Raw genomic sequence first — 25,913 nt, 5'->3', positions numbered from 1 at the left:
GGAGGGCCAGGTCACTGGGAATGCGGCGCAGGGAGCAAGTGAGGCGGGCGGCAGCGAGCCGCGTGTGTGCGCGCGCGCGCACGTGCGCGCGCATGCGTGCGTGCGCGCCTGTGCCGAGTTTATTGAAAGAGTTCCTCTCTCCCTCCCTCCTCCTCCCGCTCCCCTCCTCCCTCAGCCCAGGCAGCGGCAGCCTGGGTGGTCCCCCTCTCTCTCCACTTTGGTGAGCTGTTGCTTAGCAGCTAATAATAGGCGACGTTCGCAAAGTAATTTGCCTCTTCCTTGGCCAATGGGAGCCGGAGCACTTTTCCATCAAACCTCCCTTTTCAGGATTCGCCGAGAGGCGAACTTCTCCAAATGTTACCGCTGCGGGATCAGAGTTAGACTTGACACGAACGGCCGCCGCCGCTGCTACTCTTACTACAGCTACTAGTCCGCTCCGAGACGTCGTTTTGCAAACCATCGGGACGAATGAAGACTGAGGGATATACACGGATTTCGGCGCATAATGTTGGGATGGAGTTTCGAGACTCGTTTGGCTCCACGGAAGACTAGAACCCGCTCCCCTGAGTCGTCGCCGGTGCCGCTGGATGCGCTCCTCTCCTATGTTGGATTATTGTCGCGTTTTCTGAACTCGCACCGATCCCCCGTCGCTTCGCTCCGCGCCGCGTTCACCCTCCACGGACCATGGCCTCGGACCGCGGCGTCCTCGGAGATCTGCCCCCGACGTACACGCGCTCGCGGCCGCCCGCGAGCCCCGATCTGCTGCGGAGACCCGGCTACTGCCACGCCGCGTTCGCACTCACGCAGATCTCAAAGGTGATACGACGTTCGCGGGCGCGGTGTGGATTGACGGTCAATGAGAAGTCCTTCGCCGTGGGTCGAGGCTGAGTGCTGGGATGTGGGGCGGGACAGTGGGGTCCGTGGACCACCGGAGCCGTGCGAAGGGAACGCCAGTGGTGCAGTTTAGTTGTTTGTCCCACTATTAAATAGGATAATTGAATGAATTGTCGCTAGAGTTTCGTAGAGACGATAGAAACGAGATTTAGATCGTGTGGTGGAGTTTATTGTCTCTATGGAGTAAAGACATCAAGAATATTGAATATTTTGCAACTTGTTCCGTCTCTGTTGATGTGAATGGACACCAGAGTCTCATTCATTTTTTTTGTCTTGTTGTTAAAGCCACCGCGAGCGAGCGAGGGCTTGTTCCCGTTTCCCCCCGTCGTCCCGTGCGTGTTTCTGGCTTTGTGCTGGCAGCGCACGGAGCGCACTGGCCCCGGGTCTGTTTGGAAATGTGGTGGGTCCTGCGAAGGAATTCACTGATTGAGTTTGATCTGACAAAGCATCTTTGGACCGCCCGGATGCTTGGACGTGTTTCAGCGCTGCTGAGTGAAGCCACAGCATCGGGGCAATGTCTTCCGCAGCCGGGACCCTGGTAGCGCAGGAACCGAGCAGATTTGAGAAGTGGGGTTATTATTAAAATTATAGGGGGACTGCGGGGTTTAGATTAGTGCCATAGAACTACATCTGTGATGTTGTTAAAACAAAGTAAATGAACCAGTATTTTAGAAGGATCCGCAGCAAAAGTGTTTTCAGGCTTAAACTGTTCCCTTGAATTTGATTCATATGTTGCTTTTTATTGCGTAGGTACCGGTTTACACTAGAATAGACTATTACTATGATCGATCAGTTGGAGGATCTTGAATGTGACCAGGCTCAGGTGTTTTTGCAGGACAGGGTCACAGCGGAGGCAGGTTCGTCCCATCTTTACTTGTCGCCATCTTATCCAGGGCCGCGTCCTCTCAGGCGCGAGTTGTCACCGCGAGACGAGGCCTCCGATCCGCATGACACGCTGTGCACGTATGAAGGGCTGCTTTTTATCACCGCCGCGATAATAACGCTCTCCTTTTCTCGCCCTCCCTCCTGCTTCAAATCCAGGGCAAGGCGGTAGGTCAGAAAGCTCCTCTGTGGATCCGGGCCAGGTTCCAGGCCCTCCTGTTCTCTCTGGGCTGCCACATCCAGAGACACTGCGGGAAGGTCCTGTTCATCGGACTCTTAGTGTTCGGGGCTCTGTCCGTGGGGCTCCGAGTCGCAGCCATCGAGACGGACATCGAGCAGCTATGGGTGGAAGGTGAGTTTCATTAAATGTGCTTCGCCGCTGGTCAACGCTGGGGGAGCGCGTCCTCCGGGTTCTTGTTGTTTCTTCCACCGGGTTCCACTGAGCGTGACTGACAACAGGGGCTGGTGGGAGGATGCTCACTCGCCTCCCGACCAGAGCATCAGTGAGGCCGGAGCCGCGGCCCGTCACGCACAGATCTGTGAAGGTCTCACACGCACAGAAATGACCGATAGCTTTCAGGGTGAAGATCTGTCAAGTCGCCGTTTATCGGAGCGATGACACACAGTCAAACTGTCTGTTGTGACTTTTCAAGCATGTCTCCGATTCCACTGTGATGAGGAACGCGACACTCTGCGCACTTTAGTTTTAGGTTATATACATTTTCAGGGGCAGAGGCAGCTTTATTTGGTTTTTCACACTGGCCAAATTCCTTTTAAACCCCCAGGCTTTGAGTGCCGGGGCTGATCACTGCAGCAGATGGACTGTGTGAATGGTTAGCCATCTTTGAGGGATCTGACCCCTCCCCCCCTCGGCTCCCTGTGTGGTCCCTAACTATTCTTGGATTCCATTCAACAAGAGGCAAGCAGGCAGGCAGGCAAGCAGGCACCACCTCCCCAAACCCGCTCCCTCCCTCTCCTCCTCCACACAAGAGGAAAAAAAAATATATAAGTGAATGCAGCTGAAGTTTACCCACCTGTTTTGCACGCTTTAAAGGCGCCACAGCAGTTGGTGAATATAAACAGACTCTATAGGGTTTTGCAGCCCGCCGTGTCACCAGAGGACGGGGACGGGCGGCTCCCGCGCGACCTGCGCGGAGGTGTTGCGGCGTTTAGAGGCAGCTGCGCGCGAGTTTTAATGGGTGACTCTATCAGGGGTGATCAAAAAAATGCCCCCCTTTCAGCGTCGCTGCCGAAATGATCCGCTTGCACAAGGAAGAAAAACAAAACAAAACAGAATCTGCAGCGAAACAACACACAAGGGCTTGAGTTTCCACAGTCTCCTTTTCTTTGGTTTCCCTCTGGTTAGTGTAAAGCTTCGCGATTACTGCTCGAGCTAATTGGCGAAGCGCTCCCTTAAAGGAGATGTTTGGATGTTTGCATGCCAGTTGTTTTCTCCGCGCGATTGAGAGAGTTGAACCGGAGGCCTGAAAAGGAATGCTGTGCCTTTAAGGGGCCGTGGCGGCGTTTCTAAAGTTTCTGCCTGCCTTGTTTCCACCAATAGCCCATTGACAAAGCTGCGAGGGCCTCAATGGAGAGTAAAGTGGTTTGGTAACAAGGAGAGGTTAGTTCTCCCTCTGTCTGTCTCTCTCGTTCTCTCTCACACACACACATCAATATGCATAAGCTGGAACACACCAGTAGGGATGATATGCCTGTTAATAAAACAGCTGATCTTAAGTCAAACTTTAAGTATTTTTCCCAAATCAGTTGTCAGTGTTTTTATAGGTGTCTTTAACTCGTAAATGTGAAACCTGTAAGTGATTTCCTCCCCATTCCGAACGGCTCTCGCCCGATGCGCGCGGCGTAAACAAAGCCTTTGTGCTCCTAATTTGTCCAGAATAAACTAGCTGCGAATTGACGGCCTACGTGTTAACGCTCTGCCAACATGGCGCGAGCTGTCGGCGAACGTGCGAACGCGTGGGGGGGGCATATGCTTCCCATCAGGCGCCGGCGTTCACGCGGCGTTCGCCTTCGCCGCCCGGGACCCCCCCCACCCTCCCACACACACACACACACACACACACACACTCACACCCCCCCACCGAGCGCTCGCCCCGTCTCTGTTTGCGTTCCTACCTGTCTGTCTGTGCGGTGTCTGTCTGCCGTGTGAAGTCGGGCCACCGGGACTTTTTTTTTTTTTAATTGCTTCCTCCCAAACCGCTGCGAGCCGAGCACGCACGCCACCGCTGGCTGTGTCTGGAGAGCGAGAGAGAGAGAGACAAATGGGAGGACGGGGAGGTCAGACTGGCCCAAACAGGCACAAACTGCCTTCATTCACATCCGTTATGTTTGTCGCGAGGACACTTATCGCTAAGCATATATACATTTGCAAGGGCAGTGAAAAGGGGCATTCATGCCTTCAGTCCTCACACCTGTGTAGGTGGGAATAAAAGCCACAGTATCAGGGTGTTTAGTCTGACAATGGGATTAAGGCCTATTCCAGGCTTTACTGCTCAGTCACTGGAGAGAATCTGAGACAGGCATCAACCAGCAGAACTTCAGATTACTCACACAAGTCTTGTTTTGCCAGACGTTTGAAAGGACGTATTACGAGGCGTGTTGGGTTTTTACGGAGACAAACACGGAGAGACAGTGAGCGGAAGATGATCCCGCAGATACCGCGACTGCAGTTACGCGTGTTTGAGTGCGTCCCGTTCCCCTCGGAGAGCGTGAGAGTCGCCGTGAGCCGGGCTGTGAGCGACGCGTGACCCCGTCGCTGCATTGTCCTCCAAGAGAAAAGTGAGAGATCATAAAAAAGAGGTGCAGGAAGACGAGGAGGATGAAAGAAGCCCGGGGGGGGGGGGTAAGGCAGGATGGGTGGGAGCTTTATGGCTAGCTGACACATTTTGCTTGTGTTTTTGCCCGTCGTGCTCGAACAGACGCCGCCTGTGTGGGTCTTTGTTTGTGTTTAGTCTTTTTGTGTAAAGGCACAGATTTAATTGTCGGGAGTTCGGAGATCAGATTGTTCCCACTTGACAGGAAAGAAATAGCCTCCGCGTAGAAGTGGCAGTGTTTACTTATACGTTAACTAAACCCATCCTTCTTGGCGGGGCTCAGGTGATGCATGACAGACGTGTACACAGACCCAAGCTGTCCAAATATGAGCATAATAAGACAGGCCCTATCTGAATAGCAGGCGCAGCACATGTCCCATAAAGAGGCCATGTAGGAGGGCGAAGGGGGAGGTAGAGACCATGCACAGGCCACATAGCATGAATGCACAGGCGCCCGAGTTCCAGCTCGCAGTAAAATCAGACATGGTCTCCTGCGAGGAGCGTGGAAACAGACTGATTAAAAGACACGGAGCGAGTCCAGATGAGCGAAAACACCCCGGCGTCTCCGCGCAAATGAGCGAATGCACACGTGGGCATTTTTGGTGTTTGGAGCCGTTTCTCCAAACAAACCTCGGAGCAGCGCAGCAGGTAAATGCTATAATTCATGGGCGCGCACACAGCGGCCCAGTTCGGACCGAGAAAGGGCGCTCTATGAGGCATTATTGGAGGTGAATAGTGTGCGGCGGTGCCCCAGCTAGATAAATAAACTCCCAGCGCTCAGGGCCCAGGACCTCACTGGTAGAGAGAACAAACAAGACCAGAGTCAACCTGGGTCACTTCTAAATGTTTATTTCACCCCCTCCTTCTCTCAATGCTTCAATCCAAGTCTCCCTTGTTCCATCCCCTTTCTCAGTGCCCCCCCCCCAAACACACACTCTTCAGCAGTCAGACCAAGACCACCCCCCAACAAATAAACACACTGAGCAGCTATAGATACATGCGCATATGACGGACACATGGCGTCCGCTTCCCTCATCCAGGAAACTCACCAAACACCCCAATAGCTGTCTTTTTGATTTTACAGTTGCCCCGTCGGCTGGATGTGGGAGTTGGATCCACATTTGCAGATTTCACATACCTTGAACTTTCCATTATACGGATATTTTAATGCCAGCGACACTGAATGCAACACCCTGAAAGGCCGCAACTGAAATCTCAATCAATATAGCGTGGCGCCCTTTCTCTCCTGGCCGAGGAGCCACCTTTGTCTTTGGGGGGCGCGATATAAAGCGACACCAGTCACCTTAGAGTTTGCACCATTTGCCTCTGTCTTCACGCCATGAAAGTATAAAAGTAAAGAAAGAGGGAGACGCGGAGAGACTGGACATTTTCTTGGTACTTGGGAGGGGAAAAAAAAGGAATGGTTCTTAGCCTCAATAAATTCATTTCTTGTTTGAATGAGACCAGCAACGTGGAAAAATTTTGCCTTTCAGGCAGGGATGAATGTATGTTTCAACCACACATTAAGCAGTATTAGCGGTCAGTGGAGTGTCTAATGTGACTATTTTTCACAGTGGCCAACACTGCCCATGATTAGCATAATTAGCAGAGGCAAGCCTATACATATGGAAATAGAAAGTGCCTAAATGCCAACCTTGGTGAAAATTTATGTGTGGTGGCTAACACCACTGGCACATTTGAATAGAATGTAAGTGAAACTGATTTCATATGTTGTTTTCTACTGTTTTAAGGATTGTTTGGTTTTTATCTTGGTGGGAGCTTTAGGCTTTTAACACATTGAAATTGATTTGTATGTTTTGCAGTCTCTTTATGAATACAAGCGTCTTTGAGGAATGGTGAACAGATACAGCCTAAAGACCAAACACACACACACATACACACACACTGTATTTCTATAGGTAAGATAGCAACGTGCCAGTTCCCTTTTCTTGCCTGCAGCCTCACCCTCCCACAGTTGACTCTGCTATTGTTTTACAGGCTGGGAAAGTTTTGGTCCATTTGGTTTTGTTGAGGAAAAAAAAAGGTCCCCTCTTTATTTTATTCTGCTGTTTGTTGGGAAACAAGTGAGGGAATTGAAGAGTTGAATGACAAAAGGGCCCGCATTCAGTCCGGAGCTGCTGTACTCAAAGATTGTCCGGCGGAGCAGCCCATCTGCTGCGGGCAGCCGTGCCCTGGCTGAGGGGACGCCACAGGGCAGAACTGGGCGGCAGACCTGATTCTGGTGGGCCCACGTGTCACAAACAGGATGAGCGTATTTGTCTGATGGTGGATTTTGGCTAAAGGACGTCTAGTGGGGAATAAAAGGTTAAGACAGAAGGTAGTGATGAATGGGGCATGGCCTCCATAGGACAGCTTTGTTTTTTTATCTTCTCGGGTTCCCATGTGGTGTTAATCACGGAAATGTAATTTTTCAAGGCACTACGTAGCATACATGTCACTTTCAGCCATCTTCAATCTTGGGGCTTCCTCCGTAGCAGCATGGGGCCTTTCAAAGCCCCCCTAATCCAGCTAATCTAACACACTGAACTTTGAAGGTGGTCTGGTTTGACCTACTATGGCCTCAAACCAGGACTAGGCCTCTAAGTCACAATGATGGAATAGAATAGCAGATATTTCACCAGGCTAAGGGAATCTTCATCTTCTGCCGTTGGGGGGATCAGGTGGGGACGAAATGACTGATGGTGGTTTACAAAGAGTCCAGTGTTTACACCATGTACAGGAACACACACACAGTGCTCGTTCATACAGACATTATATTTATACACCCACAGTCGTGAAACCATGTCAGGGCTTGTTATGACATTTTTTTGCTCGCTTTTCACTTTCCCAGTGTCGTAACTGTTGTGAAAGTGCTTTTAGTGGCGAAGCTAGTAAATGAACTCATATGTTGCACCCAAAAGAGCGAAGTTGTTTGCTAAAATTTGCAAGATGGTGGTTGAATTTCTCCAAACCATCCAGTCAAACAACATGGAATGTGATTCACACAGTTGTGATCGTGGCTTTTTTCATTGTTTTGATCACGCTGCCAAGCACAGATTAATATTTCATGAGACAAAATTGCTCATTGCTCAAAGACACCAACCACTGGGGCGATGATTCCGATGCGCGGGATGGGAATATGTCTGGGAACTGTCTCTTTAAGGCTGTGTGGAGCACAGGCTGAGTGCAGGAAGAGGGTTGGGGGCTCATTGAGAACGAGTGAGCAAAAGAAAGAAGTGGATTATTAGGAGTAAAGGTACCAGGAGATGTGAAAATAAAGGACCTGGTTGCTTCTGGGGAGAGTTGCGAACGGATCAGAGTGGTTGTGCAACTCAGAGTTGGGTGGTTGGGGCCAGACCAGGGGTTGAGGAGCGAAGGCGAGAAAGAGAGAGAGAGAAGAGTGAGGACTGGCTGCCTGGGTGGTCCAGATGGGAGGAACAAGACACAAATAGCTATAATTTACTTCAGGAGGCCTGTAAGTACAGAGCCAGAGTCTCTCAGAGTCACCCAGTTCCTGTTGGGATCAAAACCTCACGCTGCAGAGGTTAACATACGAAATGTCAGAAAAGGTTTAACAGATGTAAAAGAGGTCCACAAACGGAAAGGGCTCCATTTATTAGTAGCTTTAATGTGATTGAAAATGTGTGTCGCTAAAAAAGAAAAACAGTCGCGGAGAGAAACATGCCCAAGCACTCAAAGTCTCACAGCTCTGCACATGTACCTGACTGCATAAAAGCTGCAACTGTGTTCTCATTCAAAGAAGTCTTTCAAATTTTCACGGAAATTACTCATTCTCCATTATTTGTTATGGCTATAGGATAAAAGATTTAGAGCAGATGTGCCAAAGATTCTCAACGAGCACACGTCCTCTATTTAACGGGGTTTTCTTTTTGATGTGCATCGATCCAGACGCCCCTGACTGCAAATAAATAAGGCGACCTGATATCCCCCGGCCTCCGTGTAGGCTATTAACACCTTGAAAGCGAAGCCTGGAGACCTTGGAGTGTGTGTCTGAAGCCCGGAGTTCCAACCTGATCTCACACTTTCACGGCGCAAGCTGAATAGTTTGTTTTTTCTTTTCTTCCCATCAATTATGGCAGCCAGCTCCGGGCTGGGGGGAGGTGCTGAGAACGTGAGGGGAAGAAGGGCAGAAAGAAACGGACCGGGGGGGGGGGGTTCACTGGAGTATTAGGAGGAGATGGGAAATAGGTGGTGAAAGATGTGAGGTCAGGATCGATTCCAGCACGATGAAGGAGAGCAAGAGATGGAATTAAGAAGGAGGTACTCCTTGTTTTGGAACTTCCCCCCGTCCCCCCGCTCGTCTCTTTCTTTCTCTGGGGTTGTCATGCAGTGGGACAGCAACAGGGGCAGACGGGCCCTCTGTGATCCAGCACGGCATGTTTCATGTCCACTTGGCACAGGCACAGATCCCCCCGGCTGGCAACCTCTTTTCAGGGCAACCTCCTGTAATTAGGGGGCTGGAGTCTACCGCACAGCACAACATAGCTCCCTCGCTCTCTTTTCCGTCTCCTTTCTCTTCATCACCACCTCTGATATTTACATTTTCCTCATTGCATTACTTCATCTACTTGAATCTGCAGAGTTGGGCACAAAATGTCATTATGAGGCACGATCACGGAGTGTTTTACTTGTTTTTTTTTTGAGTATTTAATATGCCTTTGTCCATGCTGACAGCAGCATAGTGGGACCCTCACCAGGGGCATCAGAAGGGTGGTTTTCCCAACTAACAGGGCACATCTGTTTCACAGAAAGGGCCAATGAGAAGCTGTATTACTCATTTCACTTGGCCAGACGCTGGCTTGTGTGAAGTGCCTTCAAAACCAATACAAGCTAGGGCCAAGGGCGTTGGTCGATATATGCGTGTGTGAGGTGCGTGTGCATATGTACGCACGCAAGTGTGCGTTCGTGCAAGTACGTGTCCAAAGAACTGTTCATCAAAAAGGAGAATTCGCCGTCAATTCGTGCTTTATTCTTTGTTTTCCAGCTGGCAGCCGGGTGAGCACAGAGCTCCGCTACACCAGGGAAAAACAGGGAGAGGAGTCAATATTTACCTCACAGATGCTTATCCAGACACCCAAAGAAGAGGGCACCAATATTCTTACCCAGGAGGCTTTGCTGGTTCACATGGAAGCCGCCCTGTCCGCAAGCAAGGTCCAGGTGTCGCTATTTGGAAAGTAAGTGGACGATAAAGGTGTATTATGAATTATTTTCTTCTGCTTGTGCTCGTTATCGCCAATTCAACTTGCTTTTCTCTCCGGCAGGTCGTGGGATCTTAACAAAATATGCTATAAATCAGGGGTTCCTATTATAGAAAACGTCATGATCGAAAGGGTGAGCTGAAAAAATAGCTATCAATAGCATATCTACATATTTACAGAATTGCATGCCTAACCATCCTTCCTTTCTTCATTTGCCGATTCCAGATGATTGACAAGCTATTCCCTTGTATGATAATCACTCCATTGGACTGTTTTTGGGAAGGGGCCAAACTGCAGGGAGGCTCCGCCTATTTACCGTAAGTCTTGGAAAATATGACCCAACTCTCATGTTTGTGCATATTTAAACATTTGAACATATGAAGCATTGGCACTGCCTTTGCTGTCAATGCTTCCATCTGACTTGCGTTGTAAACTAGACTCTTTTGGAAGAGCCCATAACTTCTCACACATGCTGGATGGAGACATACAGTTGGGCTTTCAGTAGTCTGTCAGTGAGTGCTGTGACTGACAGTGGCGGTCAGTAATAGAGTTCTTTTAGAGCCCGGAGAGGGACTGGTGGTGGCAGGGGGGGGGGGGGGGGGGTGTTGGGGTCCTGACAGAAATTGAAAGAGTGAAAGTGAGGGAGAGATGTATCGAGCGACGGTGGGATGGAGAGGGGAGATGGCTTCAGCGTTCAGCGGCAACTGGGTGGTGGGATGGTAGAGGGCGGGGAGGCGGCGGCGGCGGTGGTGGTGGTGGTGGTGGCAGGGGAGTCCTTTGGGTCAGACAATGGTAAGCATTCTTTCAGTTTACGAGTGAGTGTCCATCAGTGCAGGGGCCCCGGAGGAGGGAGGGGGATCGGCTTTGTCAGCTCACGGCTAACACTCGGCATTCTCATGGTAATGCCCCGGGCTCCCAGCTCCCAAGTTGTCCAACAAATAAAATGGGCAGTATTCAAGCCTCAAGTCCCCCGAGAAAGACAGAGTGAGGCTACAAGACGGTGAACAGTGAGGCCTGGGCGTATTTGGGCATTTGCAGATTCAAGGTCTCTTTTTTTTCCTCCTCCTGCTTTTTTTTGGGGGGGACGAGGTTCTCTTGAGAAATGGAGTCACTGAAAGAGACCTTTTTACATTCGGCAGAAGTGATATTTCAATTGAGTGCTTGGTTTATAAAAGATAGTTTAGATCATAGCATGTGTTTTGCTCCAAACAAATAATTTGTTTATGTTTCTGTCTGGAGCTGACAGCAGTGTGTTGCATGACAAGCCAGCGCATACAGAAACAAACACGAGCATTCCCATCCCCAGCATCTCCCTGTTGGCTCGTGTGAAAGCACAGCGACAGCGAGCGAGAGAAGGGGGCTCTTTGATGATTCACATGTCCTCCATTCCTGTAAATCACACAAAGTGTTCAACATCTGCTGTTGTTTATTAATTATCTGATTTTTTTTATAACGTCTGTTTCATGTGGAATTGAAGGGAACCCACGGTGTCCCTGAGGCCAGCTTCCACTTCGCATCAGCTCAGTCAGCCTTTAAAGGCGAAAGAAAGCATAGGAAAAAAGGGTACAGGGTAAGAGGAAGGTGAAGAGAGGGACGAGGGGAAGCGGTAGATTCCGTAAAAAGAGTGAGAAAGTGAAAAAAAAAGTTGTGAGAACAAAGAGAACCAATGAAAAAAACTATAAAAAGGCCCAAGCCTGGTTCACTCAAGCATAAACTCGTGATAAAGGAGAGTGTCTTCGAGAGCAGCAGCGTTAGCAGCCTGGTATGCGGATAGAAGGGAGGAACTCTCATCACCAACCGGTGGAGGGAGATTAAGATTAGAAACTCTTTTATTTCGCTGCTTTCTGGCTGTCGTCTTTCCCGTTTTGTCTCGCTGCAGATAATCAGAAAATAAAGTAGTCAGGAACGCCAAAGGCGGGATTTTTCCTTTCTCTCGCCATCGCTCGCCTATGTTCCCGTCCCTTCCATCCTCCCGGCCGCTCCCCTCTCCTCCGTCCTTATCAAGATGTTTGGGAGGCAGAGGTAATTGTTATGACTCGGTGCAGGACACTGAGGACTGGAGGCGAGCGGGCAGCCACCGTGCCTTTTCCCCTGCGCATTGTAGCAGCGTGAAACAGGATAATAAACGCTATTTTGGAGTGAGAGATAAACCTGGTTGAAGGGATTTTCGAACTGAAAACAGAGCATCACGCGGCTTCGCTAGCGACGGGCACTTTTGCAGTTTTGTGAAAGCGTGTGTTTTTTTTTTTGTTTTTTTTCAGGGGCATGCCAGACATCCAGTGGATGAATCTAGATCCGGTCAAGCTGATGGAGGAGCTGAGTCAGTTCACGTCGCTGGAAGGATTCAAGGAGATGCTGGACAAAGCCCAGGTGGGTCATTGATCAACACATAAACACCCCTGGTTGCTGGTTGCCCACCTGCTTGTGTACTGAGACCGTTGTGATATCATTTGGTTTGGTAGGTTGGCCACGCATACATGAACAGACCTTGTCTAGACCCATCGGACCCCGACTGCCCTCTCAGTGCACCCAACAAGGAGCAAGGAGAGGTAAACTCCCACAGACAGAGTGCAACCTATGGCGTCTGTGCCTAAAATCCGCACCTAACGCACTTCTCCTTCTATTCAGAGTCCCGACATTTCTGGACATCTCCAGGGCGGTTGTCATGGTTTCAGCCGGAAGTTCATGCACTGGCAGGAGGAGCTCATTCTGGGAGGGCGGGTCAAGAGCAGTCAGGATACTCTGCTGAGGTATGTGTTTATTAAGACGTGAAACCAGAGAGCGGCCGCTGCAGTTACAGGAGGTTTTACACACTGTGTTATAGGTTTGGGTTTGTCTTATTGGAAGATATAATAGTATCCGGGGGGTTGGGGGGGTACTTACGGCCATGCAGGCAGCTTATGAGCCGCTGTGGCTGTGGAATCTGTGTAGCCCAATAGACACATGCTAGGAATGCCTCATACGGGGAGGAATCGGTTTCCTGCATGACCCCGGTCCAAGATGGACCAATTAAAGATGAGTGACAGCGACATAAAGCTCCCCCAGCTTGCTGCACACTTGTTGTGGAAAGGGTCAAAGAAAGGGAAAAACACAGAAGAAGTGGAAAACAAAAGCAAAACTCCCATTTTTCTGAAGGCAAACAAGTCTCGCGTTTGCAATAACTCGCTCTCTTGAGTTTTGCCTCGCCTCTTGACTTCAGCCGGCTATAAAAGCGCCGCCTGGCACAAACGGGCCGATTCAGAGGCCGCGCCGTCGCCCACAGAGGCTCGACTGAGCCCCGAAAGAAAGGGGATTCCAGGCCCATCTGCAGGAGCCACACTCTGGGATGTGATTTATGATCATTTCTCTCGCATTTTGAGCCGCGCTGCTGCTCACTGTGCCAAGAAAAAACCCGAGGACATCTGGGAGAGTGGCCTAAAGGCCAGCAGACAGACAGACTAGATAACACCTGCTTTTGCTTGTTTACCCTGGCACACACACACACACACACACACACACACACACACACACACACACAGACAAATCCTAGAAGGAACGGCACCTGCCTTTAAGCATTCAGGCAGACGCACTGTTTACAGATGTTCACGATGAACCTCCCGACTGATCTGACGCCTGCTCCTGTGTGTTTGTTGCAGCGCGGAAGCTCTTCAAACCATGTTCCTGTTGATGAGTCCCAAGCAGCTGTACGAGCACTTTAAGGACGACTACGAGATCCACGACATCAACTGGAACGAGGAGAAGGCCACCGCCATCCTGGAGTCCTGGCAGAGGAAGTTTGTGGAGGTGTGAACACGTTCCCACTGATCTCATGCATTATTCAAAGGCTTCCAGTCGATGAGACAGAATGGGAGGTTTTCTTGTTGTAACCACCGAGGAGAAATGTGAGGAGGCATTTCCCTGTCCCTATGCAGGCTTGTTTTGCTTTGGCGCGCGCACACACACACACACACACACACACACACACACACACACACACACACACACACACTGCAGTGTCTGAATTCCATCAGTCTTCAGCTCCCTTGTAAAGCGAATCACGGGGGCAGTAGGTGTGTGTGTGTGTGTGTGTGTGTGTGTGTGTGTGTGTGTGTGTGTGTGTGTGTGTGTGTGTGTGTGGCAGGCCAATCATCCCTCTCTGTCAGAGCCCTAGTTATAGGAACAAGCTGTTGCCGTGATAGCTGACACCGGCCGCGGTGGGAGCAGGGAGAGAGGACGGTGAGGGACACGGGGAGGGAACGGGGGAGACAGACTCGAACGCGCGAGGGAGACGCGAGCCTCTGCCGCCAACATTAAAGACCAAGAGCCGATCAATGAGATAAAGGAGCGATGGGGAAATTCAGGTTGGGGCGCTTCGGTCCGTTTATGACACCATGCGGGCAGAGCAGCCTTCTGATCCATGTGATCTCATCCCTTTCACCTTTGACCCCACAACCTCTGGCATCTGTGCTCATTACTCCTGGGTTGTCATGCACACACCACACACAGGCATGCTAGCACATGAAGCACACATTTGTCCTCACTCTCAGGCACATGCTCATTTCAAAGGGACAGGGGTGCGTTTCTGTGTAAGAAGCTTGTGGTATCACAAAATAACAAAAACAATTAGAATAGAATAGAATAGAATAGAATAGAATAGAATAGAATAGAATGGAGATGTGCTTCATTGTTTTTTGTATCCCTCAGGTGGTCCACCAGAGTATCCCATCTAACTCCAGCCAGTCCATCCACGCCTTCTCCACCACGACCCTCAATGACATCATGAAGTCTTTTTCGGACGTCAGTGCCATCAGGGTGGCGGGAGGATACCTGCTCATGGTCAGTGTTCTAACCCATCGACTCACTGCAAGGTGAAACTAGTATTGAGCTAATCACCTGTGGCTGTCTCCCCTCCAGCTGGCCTACGCCTGCGTGACCATGCTAAGGTGGGACTGCGCCAAGTCCCAGGGGGCCGTGGGGCTGGCCGGCGTTCTGCTGGTGGCCCTGTCCGTGGCTGCAGGTCTGGGTCTCTGCTCGCTGCTCGGCCTGTCTTTCAACGCTGCCACCACACAGGTATGACACACAGGAAGCTAAAGAGTTCCTGGAGGAGACTCACACTTGGATTGAAGGACGGTGTTTGATGGAACCCGTGTTTCCAACCAGGTGCTGCCCTTCCTGGCACTGGGGATTGGTGTGGACGACATGTTTCTCCTGGCTCACTCCTTCACAGAAACTGGAACTAGCATCCCCTTCAAGGTAGCCTCCTCTCCTCTCCTCTCCTCTCCTCTCCTCTCCTCTCCTCTCCTCTCCTCTCCTCTCCTCTCCTCTCCTCTCCTCTCCTCTCCTCTCCTCTCCTCTCCTCTCCTCTCGACTCATATCCTCCTGTGTTTGTGCTAAAGGAGAGGACCGGAGACTGTTTGCGTCGCACCGGCACCAGCGTGGCTCTGACTTCCATCAACAACATGATCGCGTTCTTCATGGCCGCTCTGATACCCATCCCTGCCTTGCGGGCGTTCTCTCTGCAGGTAAAGGTTTTTTCTTCTACACATGCTTCCACAGACATAAACACACGTGCACAATGGCACACCAAGATGCCTGAGGCTCCTTTGTAAATGAAGGAGATAACTTAAGAGGTGACATTTACTCAGAGCGAGCTGACCCTTTGTTCCCCGGCCCGTTGCTGCTGCACCTAAACAGTTCTGCATGGCGTGTCCCCGCCGTATGTGTGCATAATTGCGTGTGCATGTTTATAATGTGGAATAATCCAAGCAAAGAGAGATGAACAGACACAGAGACGCAGACAGAGGGAGAACAAGAGGGGAGGGAGGAGTGGCTCCGTATATCACTGGGCCGTCAAGGCGGTTTGCTCTGATCTGTGACTAACTGTGGGTGGTCCGAAACAAACACACACACACACACACACACACACAAATGCACGTACACTGGAAACCGCAGCCAGTTAGAATGTCAGCTCCGGGGGTTGGAGCGAGAGGGGAGGCAGCCGTGGCGGTGAATGGTGATGGTTCTGCTCAGACATATATATTTCCCTCACTTCTTTTTAGCCGTTCTTTCTTCTGTTGGCCTCCCTTTCTCTCCCTCTCCCCTCCTGGCTCGCTAAGTATTCTTGGCTGGTGATTTAGAGCAAGTTTGTGCTTTCTGAGCTGTGGTCTGAGACTCTCCCCAGCTGGAGCAGGGTGTCTGTAATTTCACATACTGTTCCCTGTCTCCTCTCACGTCGTTTCTCTCTCTCTCTCTCTCTCCGTAGGCGGCCGTGGTGGTCGTGTTCAATTTTGCCATGGTGCTGCTCATCTTCCCGGCCATCCTCAGCCTGGACCTCCACCGGCGCGAGGACAAGCGCCTGGACGTCCTCTGCTGCCTGTACAGCCCTTGCTCCGACCGCGTCATCCACCTGGCCCCCCACGAGCTGTCCGACGCCGGGGAGCAGCCGCACACGCCCGCCGCGGCGACGGCGACGGCGCACCGATACGCCGCCGGGTCCACCATCACCACCAGCACCCAAATCACCACCACGGTGCAGGCGTTCACGCAGTGCGACGCCGCCGGACAGCACATCGTCACGATCCTGCCGCCCACCTCACAGATCTCCACGAGCCCACCCTCTATCATCCTGTGCCCCACTACCCAAGCTCAAGGTAGTAGAAGATAATGAACTGCTTCTCAATTTTATGCATCTCTATATTTTTAAAATAATTGGCTTCTCCTATTTATTTTCTTTAGCCATTACACCTTCGCCCAGCACCACCTCAGTGCCGGATCCCTATGGCTCCCAGCTGTTCACCCCCACCTCTAGTTCCACACGTGACCTCCTAGCCCAGGTGGAGGACTCCAAAGTGGGAAAGAAGTGTGTCCCCCTACCGTTCCTGCACTGGAACCTGTCCAGCTTTGCCCGGGATAAATACGCCCCTCTGCTCCTCAAGCCCAAAAGCAAGGCCATTGTGGTGGTTCTCTTCCTGGGCCTGCTGGGCCTCAGCCTCTACGGAACCACCATGGTGCACGATGGCCTCTACCTGACTGACATTGTGCCCCGTGACACTAAAGAGTATGACTTCATTGACGCCCAGTTCAAGTATTTCTCATTCTACAATATGTATCTGGTGACCATGGACGGATTTGACTACGCCCGCTCACAGAGGCTGCTCGTCCAGCTGCACAATGCCTTCAATTCTGTCAGATACGTGGTCAGAGACAGCAACAACAAGCTGCCTCGCATGTGGCTCCACTACTTCCAGGACTGGCTCAGAGGTGAGAGCTCACTCAATGATGTCATTGTCTGAGTCAGTCAAGTAATAACTTGCCCTGAGGGGTATTGATAGTAAGGTCAGAATCCAGTAGATGGTGCAAAAGGCTTTTTCAGGTGTGAGCTTTATTAAGAGTGAGAGCTAAGAACGTGTAAAAGGTGACTGGAAGTTCAGTGAGGCGTTTTCACCACCACCCACCTGGGCTCAGCTGTGGTTTGGTAGACAGGCTGGGACCGCGTGTCCTCGGGCTACGACGTGTCAGAGCTCCAGTCGGGAGGAAGTAATAGTTAAAAGGTCAATCAGAGCCAGCTGGGGAAAAAATAATGGGAAAGAAACCTGAGATTCAGCTGTTTTAGTGTCACTGCCCACACAGTCTGTCATGTGGGGATGTATATCACATTCATTCCCTTTGTGTGTTCTACCCGACTCGCAGGTCTCCAGAGTGCTTTCGACGCTGACTGGCAGGCGGGCAGAATCACAGCTGACAACTACCGCAACGGAACCGAAGATGGAGCCTTGGCGTACAAGCTCCTCATCCAGACGGGCTCCAAGAAAGAGCCCTTTAACTACAGCCAGGTCCGTTCAGAATCTGGAAGGGGAAAAGACACCAAGGTGTGCGGCATCGAGGATGAAAATAATACTCCATGTTTTTCCTCTAGTTGACTTCCCGTCGGCTGGTGGACGCAGAGGGCCTGATTCCCCCAGAAGTATTTTATATTTACCTGACAGTCTGGGTCAGTAACGATCCTCTGGGCTACGCCGCTTCCCAGGCAAACTTCTACCCTCACCCTCGAGAGTGGATTCACGACAAGTACGACACAACGGGGGAGAACTTACGCAGTAAGTATCTCACCTCCTTGTTCTGGCCAGAGGACATACCCACCGCTACGTGGCCCGGAATCTGAAACTCAATCCCTGCCTCTCTTTCAGTCCCGGCTGCAGAACCTCTGGAGTTCGCTCAGTTCCCCTTCTACTTGAACGGCCTTCGCCAGGCCGGCGACTTCGTCGAGGCCATCGAGAGCGTGCGGGCGGTCTGCGACGAGTTCAGCCGCAAGGGCCTGTTGAACTACCCTAATGGATACCCATTCCTCTTCTGGGAGCAGTACATCGGCTTAAGACACTGGTTCCTGCTGTCCATCAGCGTCGTGCTGGCCTGCACCTTCCTGGTCTGTGCCGTCCTCCTGCTCAACCCCTGGACCGCCGGCATCATTGTGAGTTTTCCATCAATTCGCCCGGCTCTCAATCGCGATTCCTCCACTTTTCCCACTTTGCAGACTTCCTGTCGCAGTGTATTTTACCTTGTCCTACCTCAACAAGATCATTAGCCCCTTCCTCCCTCTCTTCTTTTTACTCAATTTCTTCTCACCCCTCTCACCACAGCTCAATAACGCTGTCTAGGGGGCCCCTTTTTCTCTGTGGAGGGCCAGTGCGCACACACGCACACGCACACACACATACGGGACCTTTGTCATTCTAATGTAGGCTGGGCCAGCCTTAGAAAAGGAAATGCAAAGGAGCAAGAAAGGCTTTGCCCTCCTGAAGCCTCTACCTCCAACTCCCTCGCTGCTTTTGTCAGAGTGGGAGGGAGAGACTTGGGGACAGGACAGATCTGCCCAGTTGTGACCTTGGCCTGCTCAACCCATCCATCAGGGTGTGTGTGTGTGTGTGTGTGTGTGTGTGTGTGTGTGTGTGTGTGTGTGTGTGTGTGTGTGTGTGTGTGTGTGTGTGTGTGTGTGTGTGTGTGTCACAGTTGAAAGACACACCCTGAGTGTTGAGCAGTTGGAAATCATTTCACACACAAGCTGGTGGGACCGGTGGTTCTTAAGGGCCCCCCCAAACTCACACATACACAAATCCACATATCCGAGACCACTGGGGGTGGGACGAAATGTAGCACAACAACAGTGTTGGATTCGGCTGGAATGTGTTTAATTTAAGTAGCCGTACCTAACGGCACTGATTGAGATAGCAACACAACACAATCTCCTTGGACACGTAGAAAGGCACAGCCGCACGCATGCTCTGTTTCCAAGCATCAGCCTGCCTGTGAAGACTTCACCCAGCCTGTATGTGGTCTAGCAGTAAAACAGCTTTTATCATTTCCAATTTAACCGTGCCTGAGCTCGGAGCCCCCGCTGGGATCAAAAGCTTCCATTGGCCAGGAACTGCTTTCTCCTCCGTGTTTTCAAAGACCCGCTGTTGTTGTTTTTACTGCGGTTTACACTAGCACTCATTGCCCATTAAGAAGGGAGCAAACCGAAACACTGCGTTGGGAAGATGTTGCTTTAAAATGTCGGGAGCAATCAAACAATCGATATAAAACACTGTACGTTGGGAAAAAGCAGATTATTTCCATTTTCGCAAATAGGCAGATGTAAGAATGTGGAGTTATGGGGGTGCCCACCCTTTGTCAGATGCTGTCATTCACTCGGAGCACCTCTGGGGAGAATGGAGAGAAATGGGCGGGTGTTCGCCTGAGGGCTGGTAATTTAATGCCATGTGGTTGAAATTCTGAGCGCAGGGTCAATGACTGTGTGGGGTGAAGAGGCAAAAGGGCTCGACGCTCAGTCAGACCTTTCTGCTTCTCAGATTCAGATTGAGATTCTTCTCTGCCTTTGCTGCCATCTTAGTGTTTCCTTGCTCTCAATTTGTGACTTTTCCACCTTGTCTCCCCAGGTTTTCATCTTGGCCATGATGACGGTGGAGCTGTTTGGTATTATGGGTCTGATCGGCATCAAGCTCAGCGCCATCCCTGTGGTCATCCTCATCGCCTCCGTGGGCATCGGAGTGGAGTTCACTGTTCATATCGCACTGGTGAGGGCACAAAGCAAGATGCAACATTAATGTGACAATCACAGAAAACCTAGAATGATGTTTTTAAAATTTTGATCAACTGTATATTTCACTGTAAGGATTTAAAATGCCCGTCCTGTAAATGCAGCTGCCTTTTGCAGCCATTTGGCCTTATGCCTGAAATGGAAAGTGATCAAGGTGAAAGTCGGTGTGATTAAAGATTTACTAGGAAACGCTTGGCTTCCTGGTTCACGCTGGCAGCTTCTTAGCGCCGCGTACCGTCTTGTAGCGACCCCCCCCCCCCCTCGACCAAACCAAAACGCAAGAACAAGACGTGCGCCAGGCTCCCGCTGCAGCGCAAGTAGTGTGTGATCTGCAGGATTTCCAACTCATTTCTCTTCCCCACCTCCCCTCTTTCGCCGCAGGGCTTCCTGACAGCAATTGGCAGCAGAAACAAGCGCTCGGCAGTGGCTCTGGAGCACATGTTTGCTCCCGTGGTTGACGGAGCGATCTCCACGCTCCTGGGCGTCCTCATGCTGGCAGGGTCAGAGTTTGACTTCATCATGAGGTGAGAAACACCGCGCCTGCAGCGACTTCTCTCGCTTTGCGAGCGGCCCATTTGGGTTTTGCTTTTAAGCTACTGATGTGCGAGTGTGTGTGTGTGTGTGGAGCCAGTTGTCTAAGCTTATAGGAGAAAGCCTTGTGGGAGGTCAGGGGTGCATGCAGGTGGAAATGTTATACCCCTATTTATGCACACACACACACACACACACACACACACACACACACACACACACACACACACACACACACACACACACACACACCTGGTTCTGTCAATCCAGGCACACACACACATGCAGCTCCTCAGCCGTGGAGCACAACAAATGGGGAAAACATCAAGGGTGTGTAAGCAGCTGCTCGTAAACATAGAAGTGTTCTGCTACCACTGGGTGGTGTCTCCCTCTCTCTCTCTCGCTCACTGTCTTTCTCACACACACACACACACACGAGGAAATCTGTAAAAATTCCCGCTTGGCATTCTCACCCTCTGCATTGGGTGCCGTAATAAAAAGGGGAGCTAAATTTGAAGTGGTCAGCCAGTCAGATGGTCTGAAGCCCACCAACAGACACACACACACACAAACACACACCGTGTGCTCACATGCGAATGTGTGCTTTCTACCACTTCTTCATGGCCAGAGTGGAAAAAAAGGCGAATAGCTTGATGTTTTTCAGCCGAATGTGGTCTCGGCCCAAACCCGAAACCACAACCTTGGGCTCGCAGACTGCAGCGGGCCTCCGTGACAGAAAAAGCAGAAAAATGCTGTAGATACAGAAACAGAAGCAAAGAATGGAGGAGAGCTGCTCCGAGGGTGGCTTCCTAAAAGATTATTAAACGATCGTCCACAATGCTAGACTGCGAATATAAGGAGGTGTAAATTGCTGACTGGGGGAAAATTAGGAGCTCAGACGTTTGGATTGGGACTCGGAGACAGAGCATCTTTTTCTTCTAGTCTCTAGTGTGAGAGCTCATTCGTGAGAGACAGAGATCGATCGGCCTAATATCTCTGTCGGAGGTCTTGTTTAGCCGTAGCTTCAACTGTGGTTGGGTGAATGGGGCGAGCCAGAGCTGGCTAGCTGGGAAGCTGCGTAAATATACAGCTGTAAACATCTCCTGGCCTTGTAATGCACTGAATAAACAGCGAACTCAGCTCTGCTCCGGGTTCTCACACACACATATGGGCGGCATGCATGCACATGGCTGTATACGCGCACACGAGGAGGAGAAACGCACATATGTACGCTCGCACGAATCTCCCAGGCCCCGACAACAAATGGAAAAGATTACAGTTTATATAAACAGAATTCCTAACAGTGAGACGCCGTTGGAGGTCCCGCCAGCGTCTCACTGTCGTCTTCTTCCCTGAAGAAGCTAAAGTTTGAGAGTGAAATACCAATTCAATGTGTATATGTGGATAGAAAGCGGCCCTGGTTTGAGCAGATGGCAATAAACTGGAAAAATGTCTCTGAAGTGTTTTGTCAAAGTTGGTTAGGTTGACACCCAACATGCAAACCATGAACCTTTTCCTGGAGCGTGACCTTTGTCAAGTGCAGTAGTCGTAGCAGTTGTAGTTCATTCAGGAGAGGGAAGCGTGTTTCCAGAACACAACACAGCTATTATCCCCGTCCTTGTTCGCCTTTTTCTTTTTCTTCATTCCAACATTTTTTTTCCGCTCCCTTCTTCTTTCTTCTACCTCTGCGTCTCTCTCGCTCTGCTTTCTGTTAGTGTTTAAGTGGAGTCCTCTCTAATTTTCTTGGGGAGCTCTTTCTTGTGGCCTGCCTCCACCCCTGGCCTCCTCGGAGCTCCTCCGCCGACATGCACGCATGCACATGCACGAAAACACGCAGTGCGGGTGAAAAACTGCGCGGGAGAAAGTCCTTTTGCTGCAGCAGCAGCAGCGAAGGCATCAAAGCATGTTTTAGTTGGACTGAGTGGGAAATCAGATTCCCCCCTGCTCCCTGTGCTCCCTGGCCTTTGATACACAAACACTGGGCTTTCCCTGACTTCTTCCCCTGAGCTGCTTCCCTTCCTCGTGTGCCAACTGTGTGAGTCTTTGAGATTGTGCAGAGTACAAATGTGTTTATGTGTGTTCTCGTCTGTCTGAAACCTCGTGACTCTGTTATTCCTTTTGTTTTCCCAAGAGAAAGGACTTTTCAAATCAGAATGAACATCAAAATGTTTTGGGGTGTTAAGTGCCACAACTGAACTTTAACCAGATCCCTAAAACTTTCAAATCTAAATGTGAGGCCGATTTAATGGACAGTTCAGTTCATGTTCCCACCTTTGCTCTAATGTGTGTTTTTAACGTTCCTTGTGTCTCTCTTCTAGGTATTTCTTCGCCGTGTTGGCCATCTTGACTGTGCTGGGGATGCTGAATGGCTTGGTGCTGCTGCCCGTCCTCCTGTCCATGACGGGCCCGCCAGCCGAGGTCACGCCGGTCGACAACGCCAGCCGCCTGCCCACCCCTTCTCCCGAACCGCCTCTTCCTCCGCCCATGACCCACCACGGCTACTTCTCGAGCCACCACAACCCACAGGCGACCCGTCAGCAGGCGTTTTCCGAGTCGTCTGACTCCGAGTATTACTCTGAGATGACCACCACATCGGGGATTGGGGAGGAGGATTATAAATACTGTGACCGGAGTGCGTACATTACATCGCACCCCAACGCTCCACCTGCTACATCTCACATCCTGCTGGAAGCCAGCAAGAACCCCAGCTTCCCCAAGCTCACGGTACGCAGCACCAGCTACCCGGACACAGCGGGTTCAAATTCACCCTTGTTTGTTAGTTGAAATTATAACAGAATGTGTTCTTGCAGGTGGTGAAACCATTCAGAGAAACTGCACCAACCACCGGCGGGAGGATAGAACCGTTAAACGAGACGTCACAGAACGCACAGTCCCAGGTCACGTGCTGGGATGGAAACAAGTGGGAGCAGCAGGAGGGCCCCCAGAGGTTCTCGGCTCAGCCCAGTAACAGACCTCACTTTCCCGGGAGGACTTGTCAAAGTGGCCCCAGGCTCCAGAACAGCAGAGGCCCGCAGCCAAACAGGACTAAAGGGCCGAGCTATGGCAACAGCAACAGCACCGTGCCGCCGCAGCAGGGATCCGCGGGGGGACCCGTTACCATGGTTACGGCCACCGCCTCCGTGACCGTGGCGGTGCACCCGACCCTGCCCGGGGCGACGTACCAGGGCTACATGCACGAGGGCTTTGACACGGACAGCGAGTCGGACTGTTTCGAAGCCGATAAGAGGACTTGTGGTGACAAAACGACCTTTGCTTCGTGCAAGAGAGACTCTCTAGAGCTCCAGGACTTGGAAGCGACACAAGCGCAGACAGTGCATCCGCTCAGCAAAGTACAAGGTGAGACGGAGTTGCATTTGGCTCAACCGCATCAGATACAACAATGTCAAGTCCTGTCGTTTGAAATCCCAGCTCCCAATGACTAATTCTCGTCTGTTTGCCTCCTGCAGGTGGGTTGAGGATCCAGGCAACCAAAGATTGCTAGACACCCTCCCTCACACGCTGTTCCCGCCTTCTTTGAGCCTCTGGCCGCCTCCCAGAGCACCTTGAGGCCCACACAGCATCACATCACGTCTCTCAGCTGTACATAGACTTCACACAAAAGGAGAGGATTTATTACAAGGACATATTAAGAAGAGAAGTGGCGCGTTAAGAATTATATAAATCTATGAGTATATATTTTAATACTAAAAAAGAGGGAAGCTATTTAAAAGAGTACTGTATAACTTGGGTATACTCTTGTGTAAAGGTTCAGATGTAAAAGATTATTTTTGTGGGGTGGCTCATTTTCTCCCCGTAATGTATAGAATAATAAATGTGTTATATGTACAAAGTGTCCACAAAGCTTATTAAGATATTAGGCTATTGAACATGCGGTCAGTGTTTTATTTTTATTTGTATCGTGTTCCTTTTTTTGCTGCTACACTTCAAAATAATTTTAAGTGATTTGCCTTAAAAATGCAGTAGCCCCTCCCCCCTCACCCCCCGGCTTCAGCCAGTGAGCAGTGCTGTACTGTGAGGTTTTTTCTCTGTTGTATTCTATGTAAAGATGTTCTCTGCCACATTGTGCACTGTAAGAAACCCACGGCAGACACTGTTCTCCTGACTAGTAAACGTCGTGCCTTCGTTGCCCTCAGAGCTTCATCCAGCCGCAGACTGACCTGATCTCCGTTCAGCATCTGTCCCCCGCGGCTCCTAACGACTTGTAGGAGCTGTGATATTCGTTCGTCCACCTTTTTCCACTCTGTGTCGTTCGCCTTCGTGTTTTACTTTGAAAGGGAATTCCAATGCAAAGGGAGTAATTTTATTGTGCTTTTTAATTATTTGTCCATTTTTCTTTGCTTGCTGCTTTAGGGGTAACGACACGTTCATGTTGCTGTATCCCTGTGCAATTGTGACATAATGTAAACTGGTTCAGCATTTTAAGGCTCTGACCCACTTTATAATTCCTCCCTCTTCTTTTACACGCCACCATGTTATTCTTTCGTCCTTAGCACGCTCGCTTTATTCCCTCCGGTTTCCGCTGTAGCGTTTCCGTGTCGGTCTCATCACTGCCAAGTTTAATTGCAGGGAAAAAACAACTTCGCAGATCTATTTTTGTATGTCATTTTGTTTTAAAGTGGCAGCTTTTGGGTTCACTAAATATGAGAGTGGAGTTAAGTAGCTACTGTGCAGTTGAGGATAATTCATTGAAGCGGACAAAGCACCAGTTACAGCTTGGCCAGACCAGACAGGAGGTGTTGTCACTGTGGTGAGGCATTAGTAGAGGAGGGGGAGGGGGAGCTCCTGCATTGATTTGTAGTTTATTTCAAAAAAATGTTAATGTCATGCCATATAAATTATTTATATTAAAATTTTTATTTTTGTAGTTTGTACAGATGTTAGTATGTAGACTGAAGTTCTATTTTTAAAGAGTAAATATATATTATATATAAATATATCTATTTGTTGCCAAGATTTTTTGTTTTGTTGGATTGTTTGGTTAGGGGTGGGGTGGGGGTGGGGGGTTGTGAGAGGGATGGGTCGACAACACTTTAGAGCTGAGGATGCTTCTTTTTATTTGAATTTTGGTGCAGAGGGGGCAGTTTGACAACCATGAAGGAGAAGGCGTGTAGGGATGTGTCACTGTCACGCATAGTTGAAGCTTCCTCTTGGCCCTGCCCTCTTCATTGTCATTTTATTTTCTATGTCTGAAACACTGTGACTTCTGAAACTATGCTCAACAAAACCCTTGTGTGACTGTTATGTTCCCTCACCTGATATAGAAATTTAACTAACAAAATAAATTGAATGATAAAAGTGTTTCTGTTGTCTTTGCAAATCCTTTACACTGTGTCTTTGGCTGCTTCTTTTTACTGGGAGACTTTTGGACCCCTGGGGACAATGACAGTGATACCTGGTGAGATGTGATTGAGAAGATGGATCCGGTGCAGACTGAGGTTCTGTTATTGGACCACACAGTTT

The 25,913-nt window shown here is 50.3% G+C and overlaps 1 protein-coding gene across 1 annotated transcript; it reads left to right on the top strand.

The window, feature by feature from the left end:
* The first annotated feature begins 218 nt into the window (after window positions 1-218).
* ptch2 (patched 2) lies at window positions 219-25,751 on the top strand. Its single transcript, XM_029132060.3, has 23 exons — window positions 219-816; window positions 1,936-2,128; window positions 9,616-9,805; window positions 9,893-9,962; window positions 10,055-10,146; window positions 12,091-12,199; window positions 12,292-12,378; window positions 12,458-12,579; window positions 13,465-13,612; window positions 14,513-14,644; window positions 14,723-14,878; window positions 14,969-15,061; window positions 15,205-15,330; window positions 16,071-16,458; window positions 16,544-17,068; window positions 17,498-17,640; window positions 17,724-17,904; window positions 17,995-18,275; window positions 19,741-19,878; window positions 20,283-20,425; window positions 22,751-23,156; window positions 23,243-23,789; window positions 23,900-25,751. Exons 1-23 carry the CDS (start codon window positions 685-687, stop codon window positions 23,932-23,934), a joined length of 4,437 nt encoding a protein of 1,478 aa, XP_028987893.1. The 5' UTR covers window positions 219-684; the 3' UTR covers window positions 23,935-25,751.
* Window positions 25,752-25,913: the final 162 nt, after the last annotated feature.

Source organism: Betta splendens, chromosome 17 (assembly GCF_900634795.4).
Source record: "Betta splendens chromosome 17, fBetSpl5.4, whole genome shotgun sequence".
NCBI lineage: Eukaryota > Metazoa > Chordata > Actinopteri > Anabantiformes > Osphronemidae > Betta > Betta splendens.
Note: the sequence above shows the minus strand (reverse complement) of the source record. Positions and strands in the feature narration are given on the sequence as shown.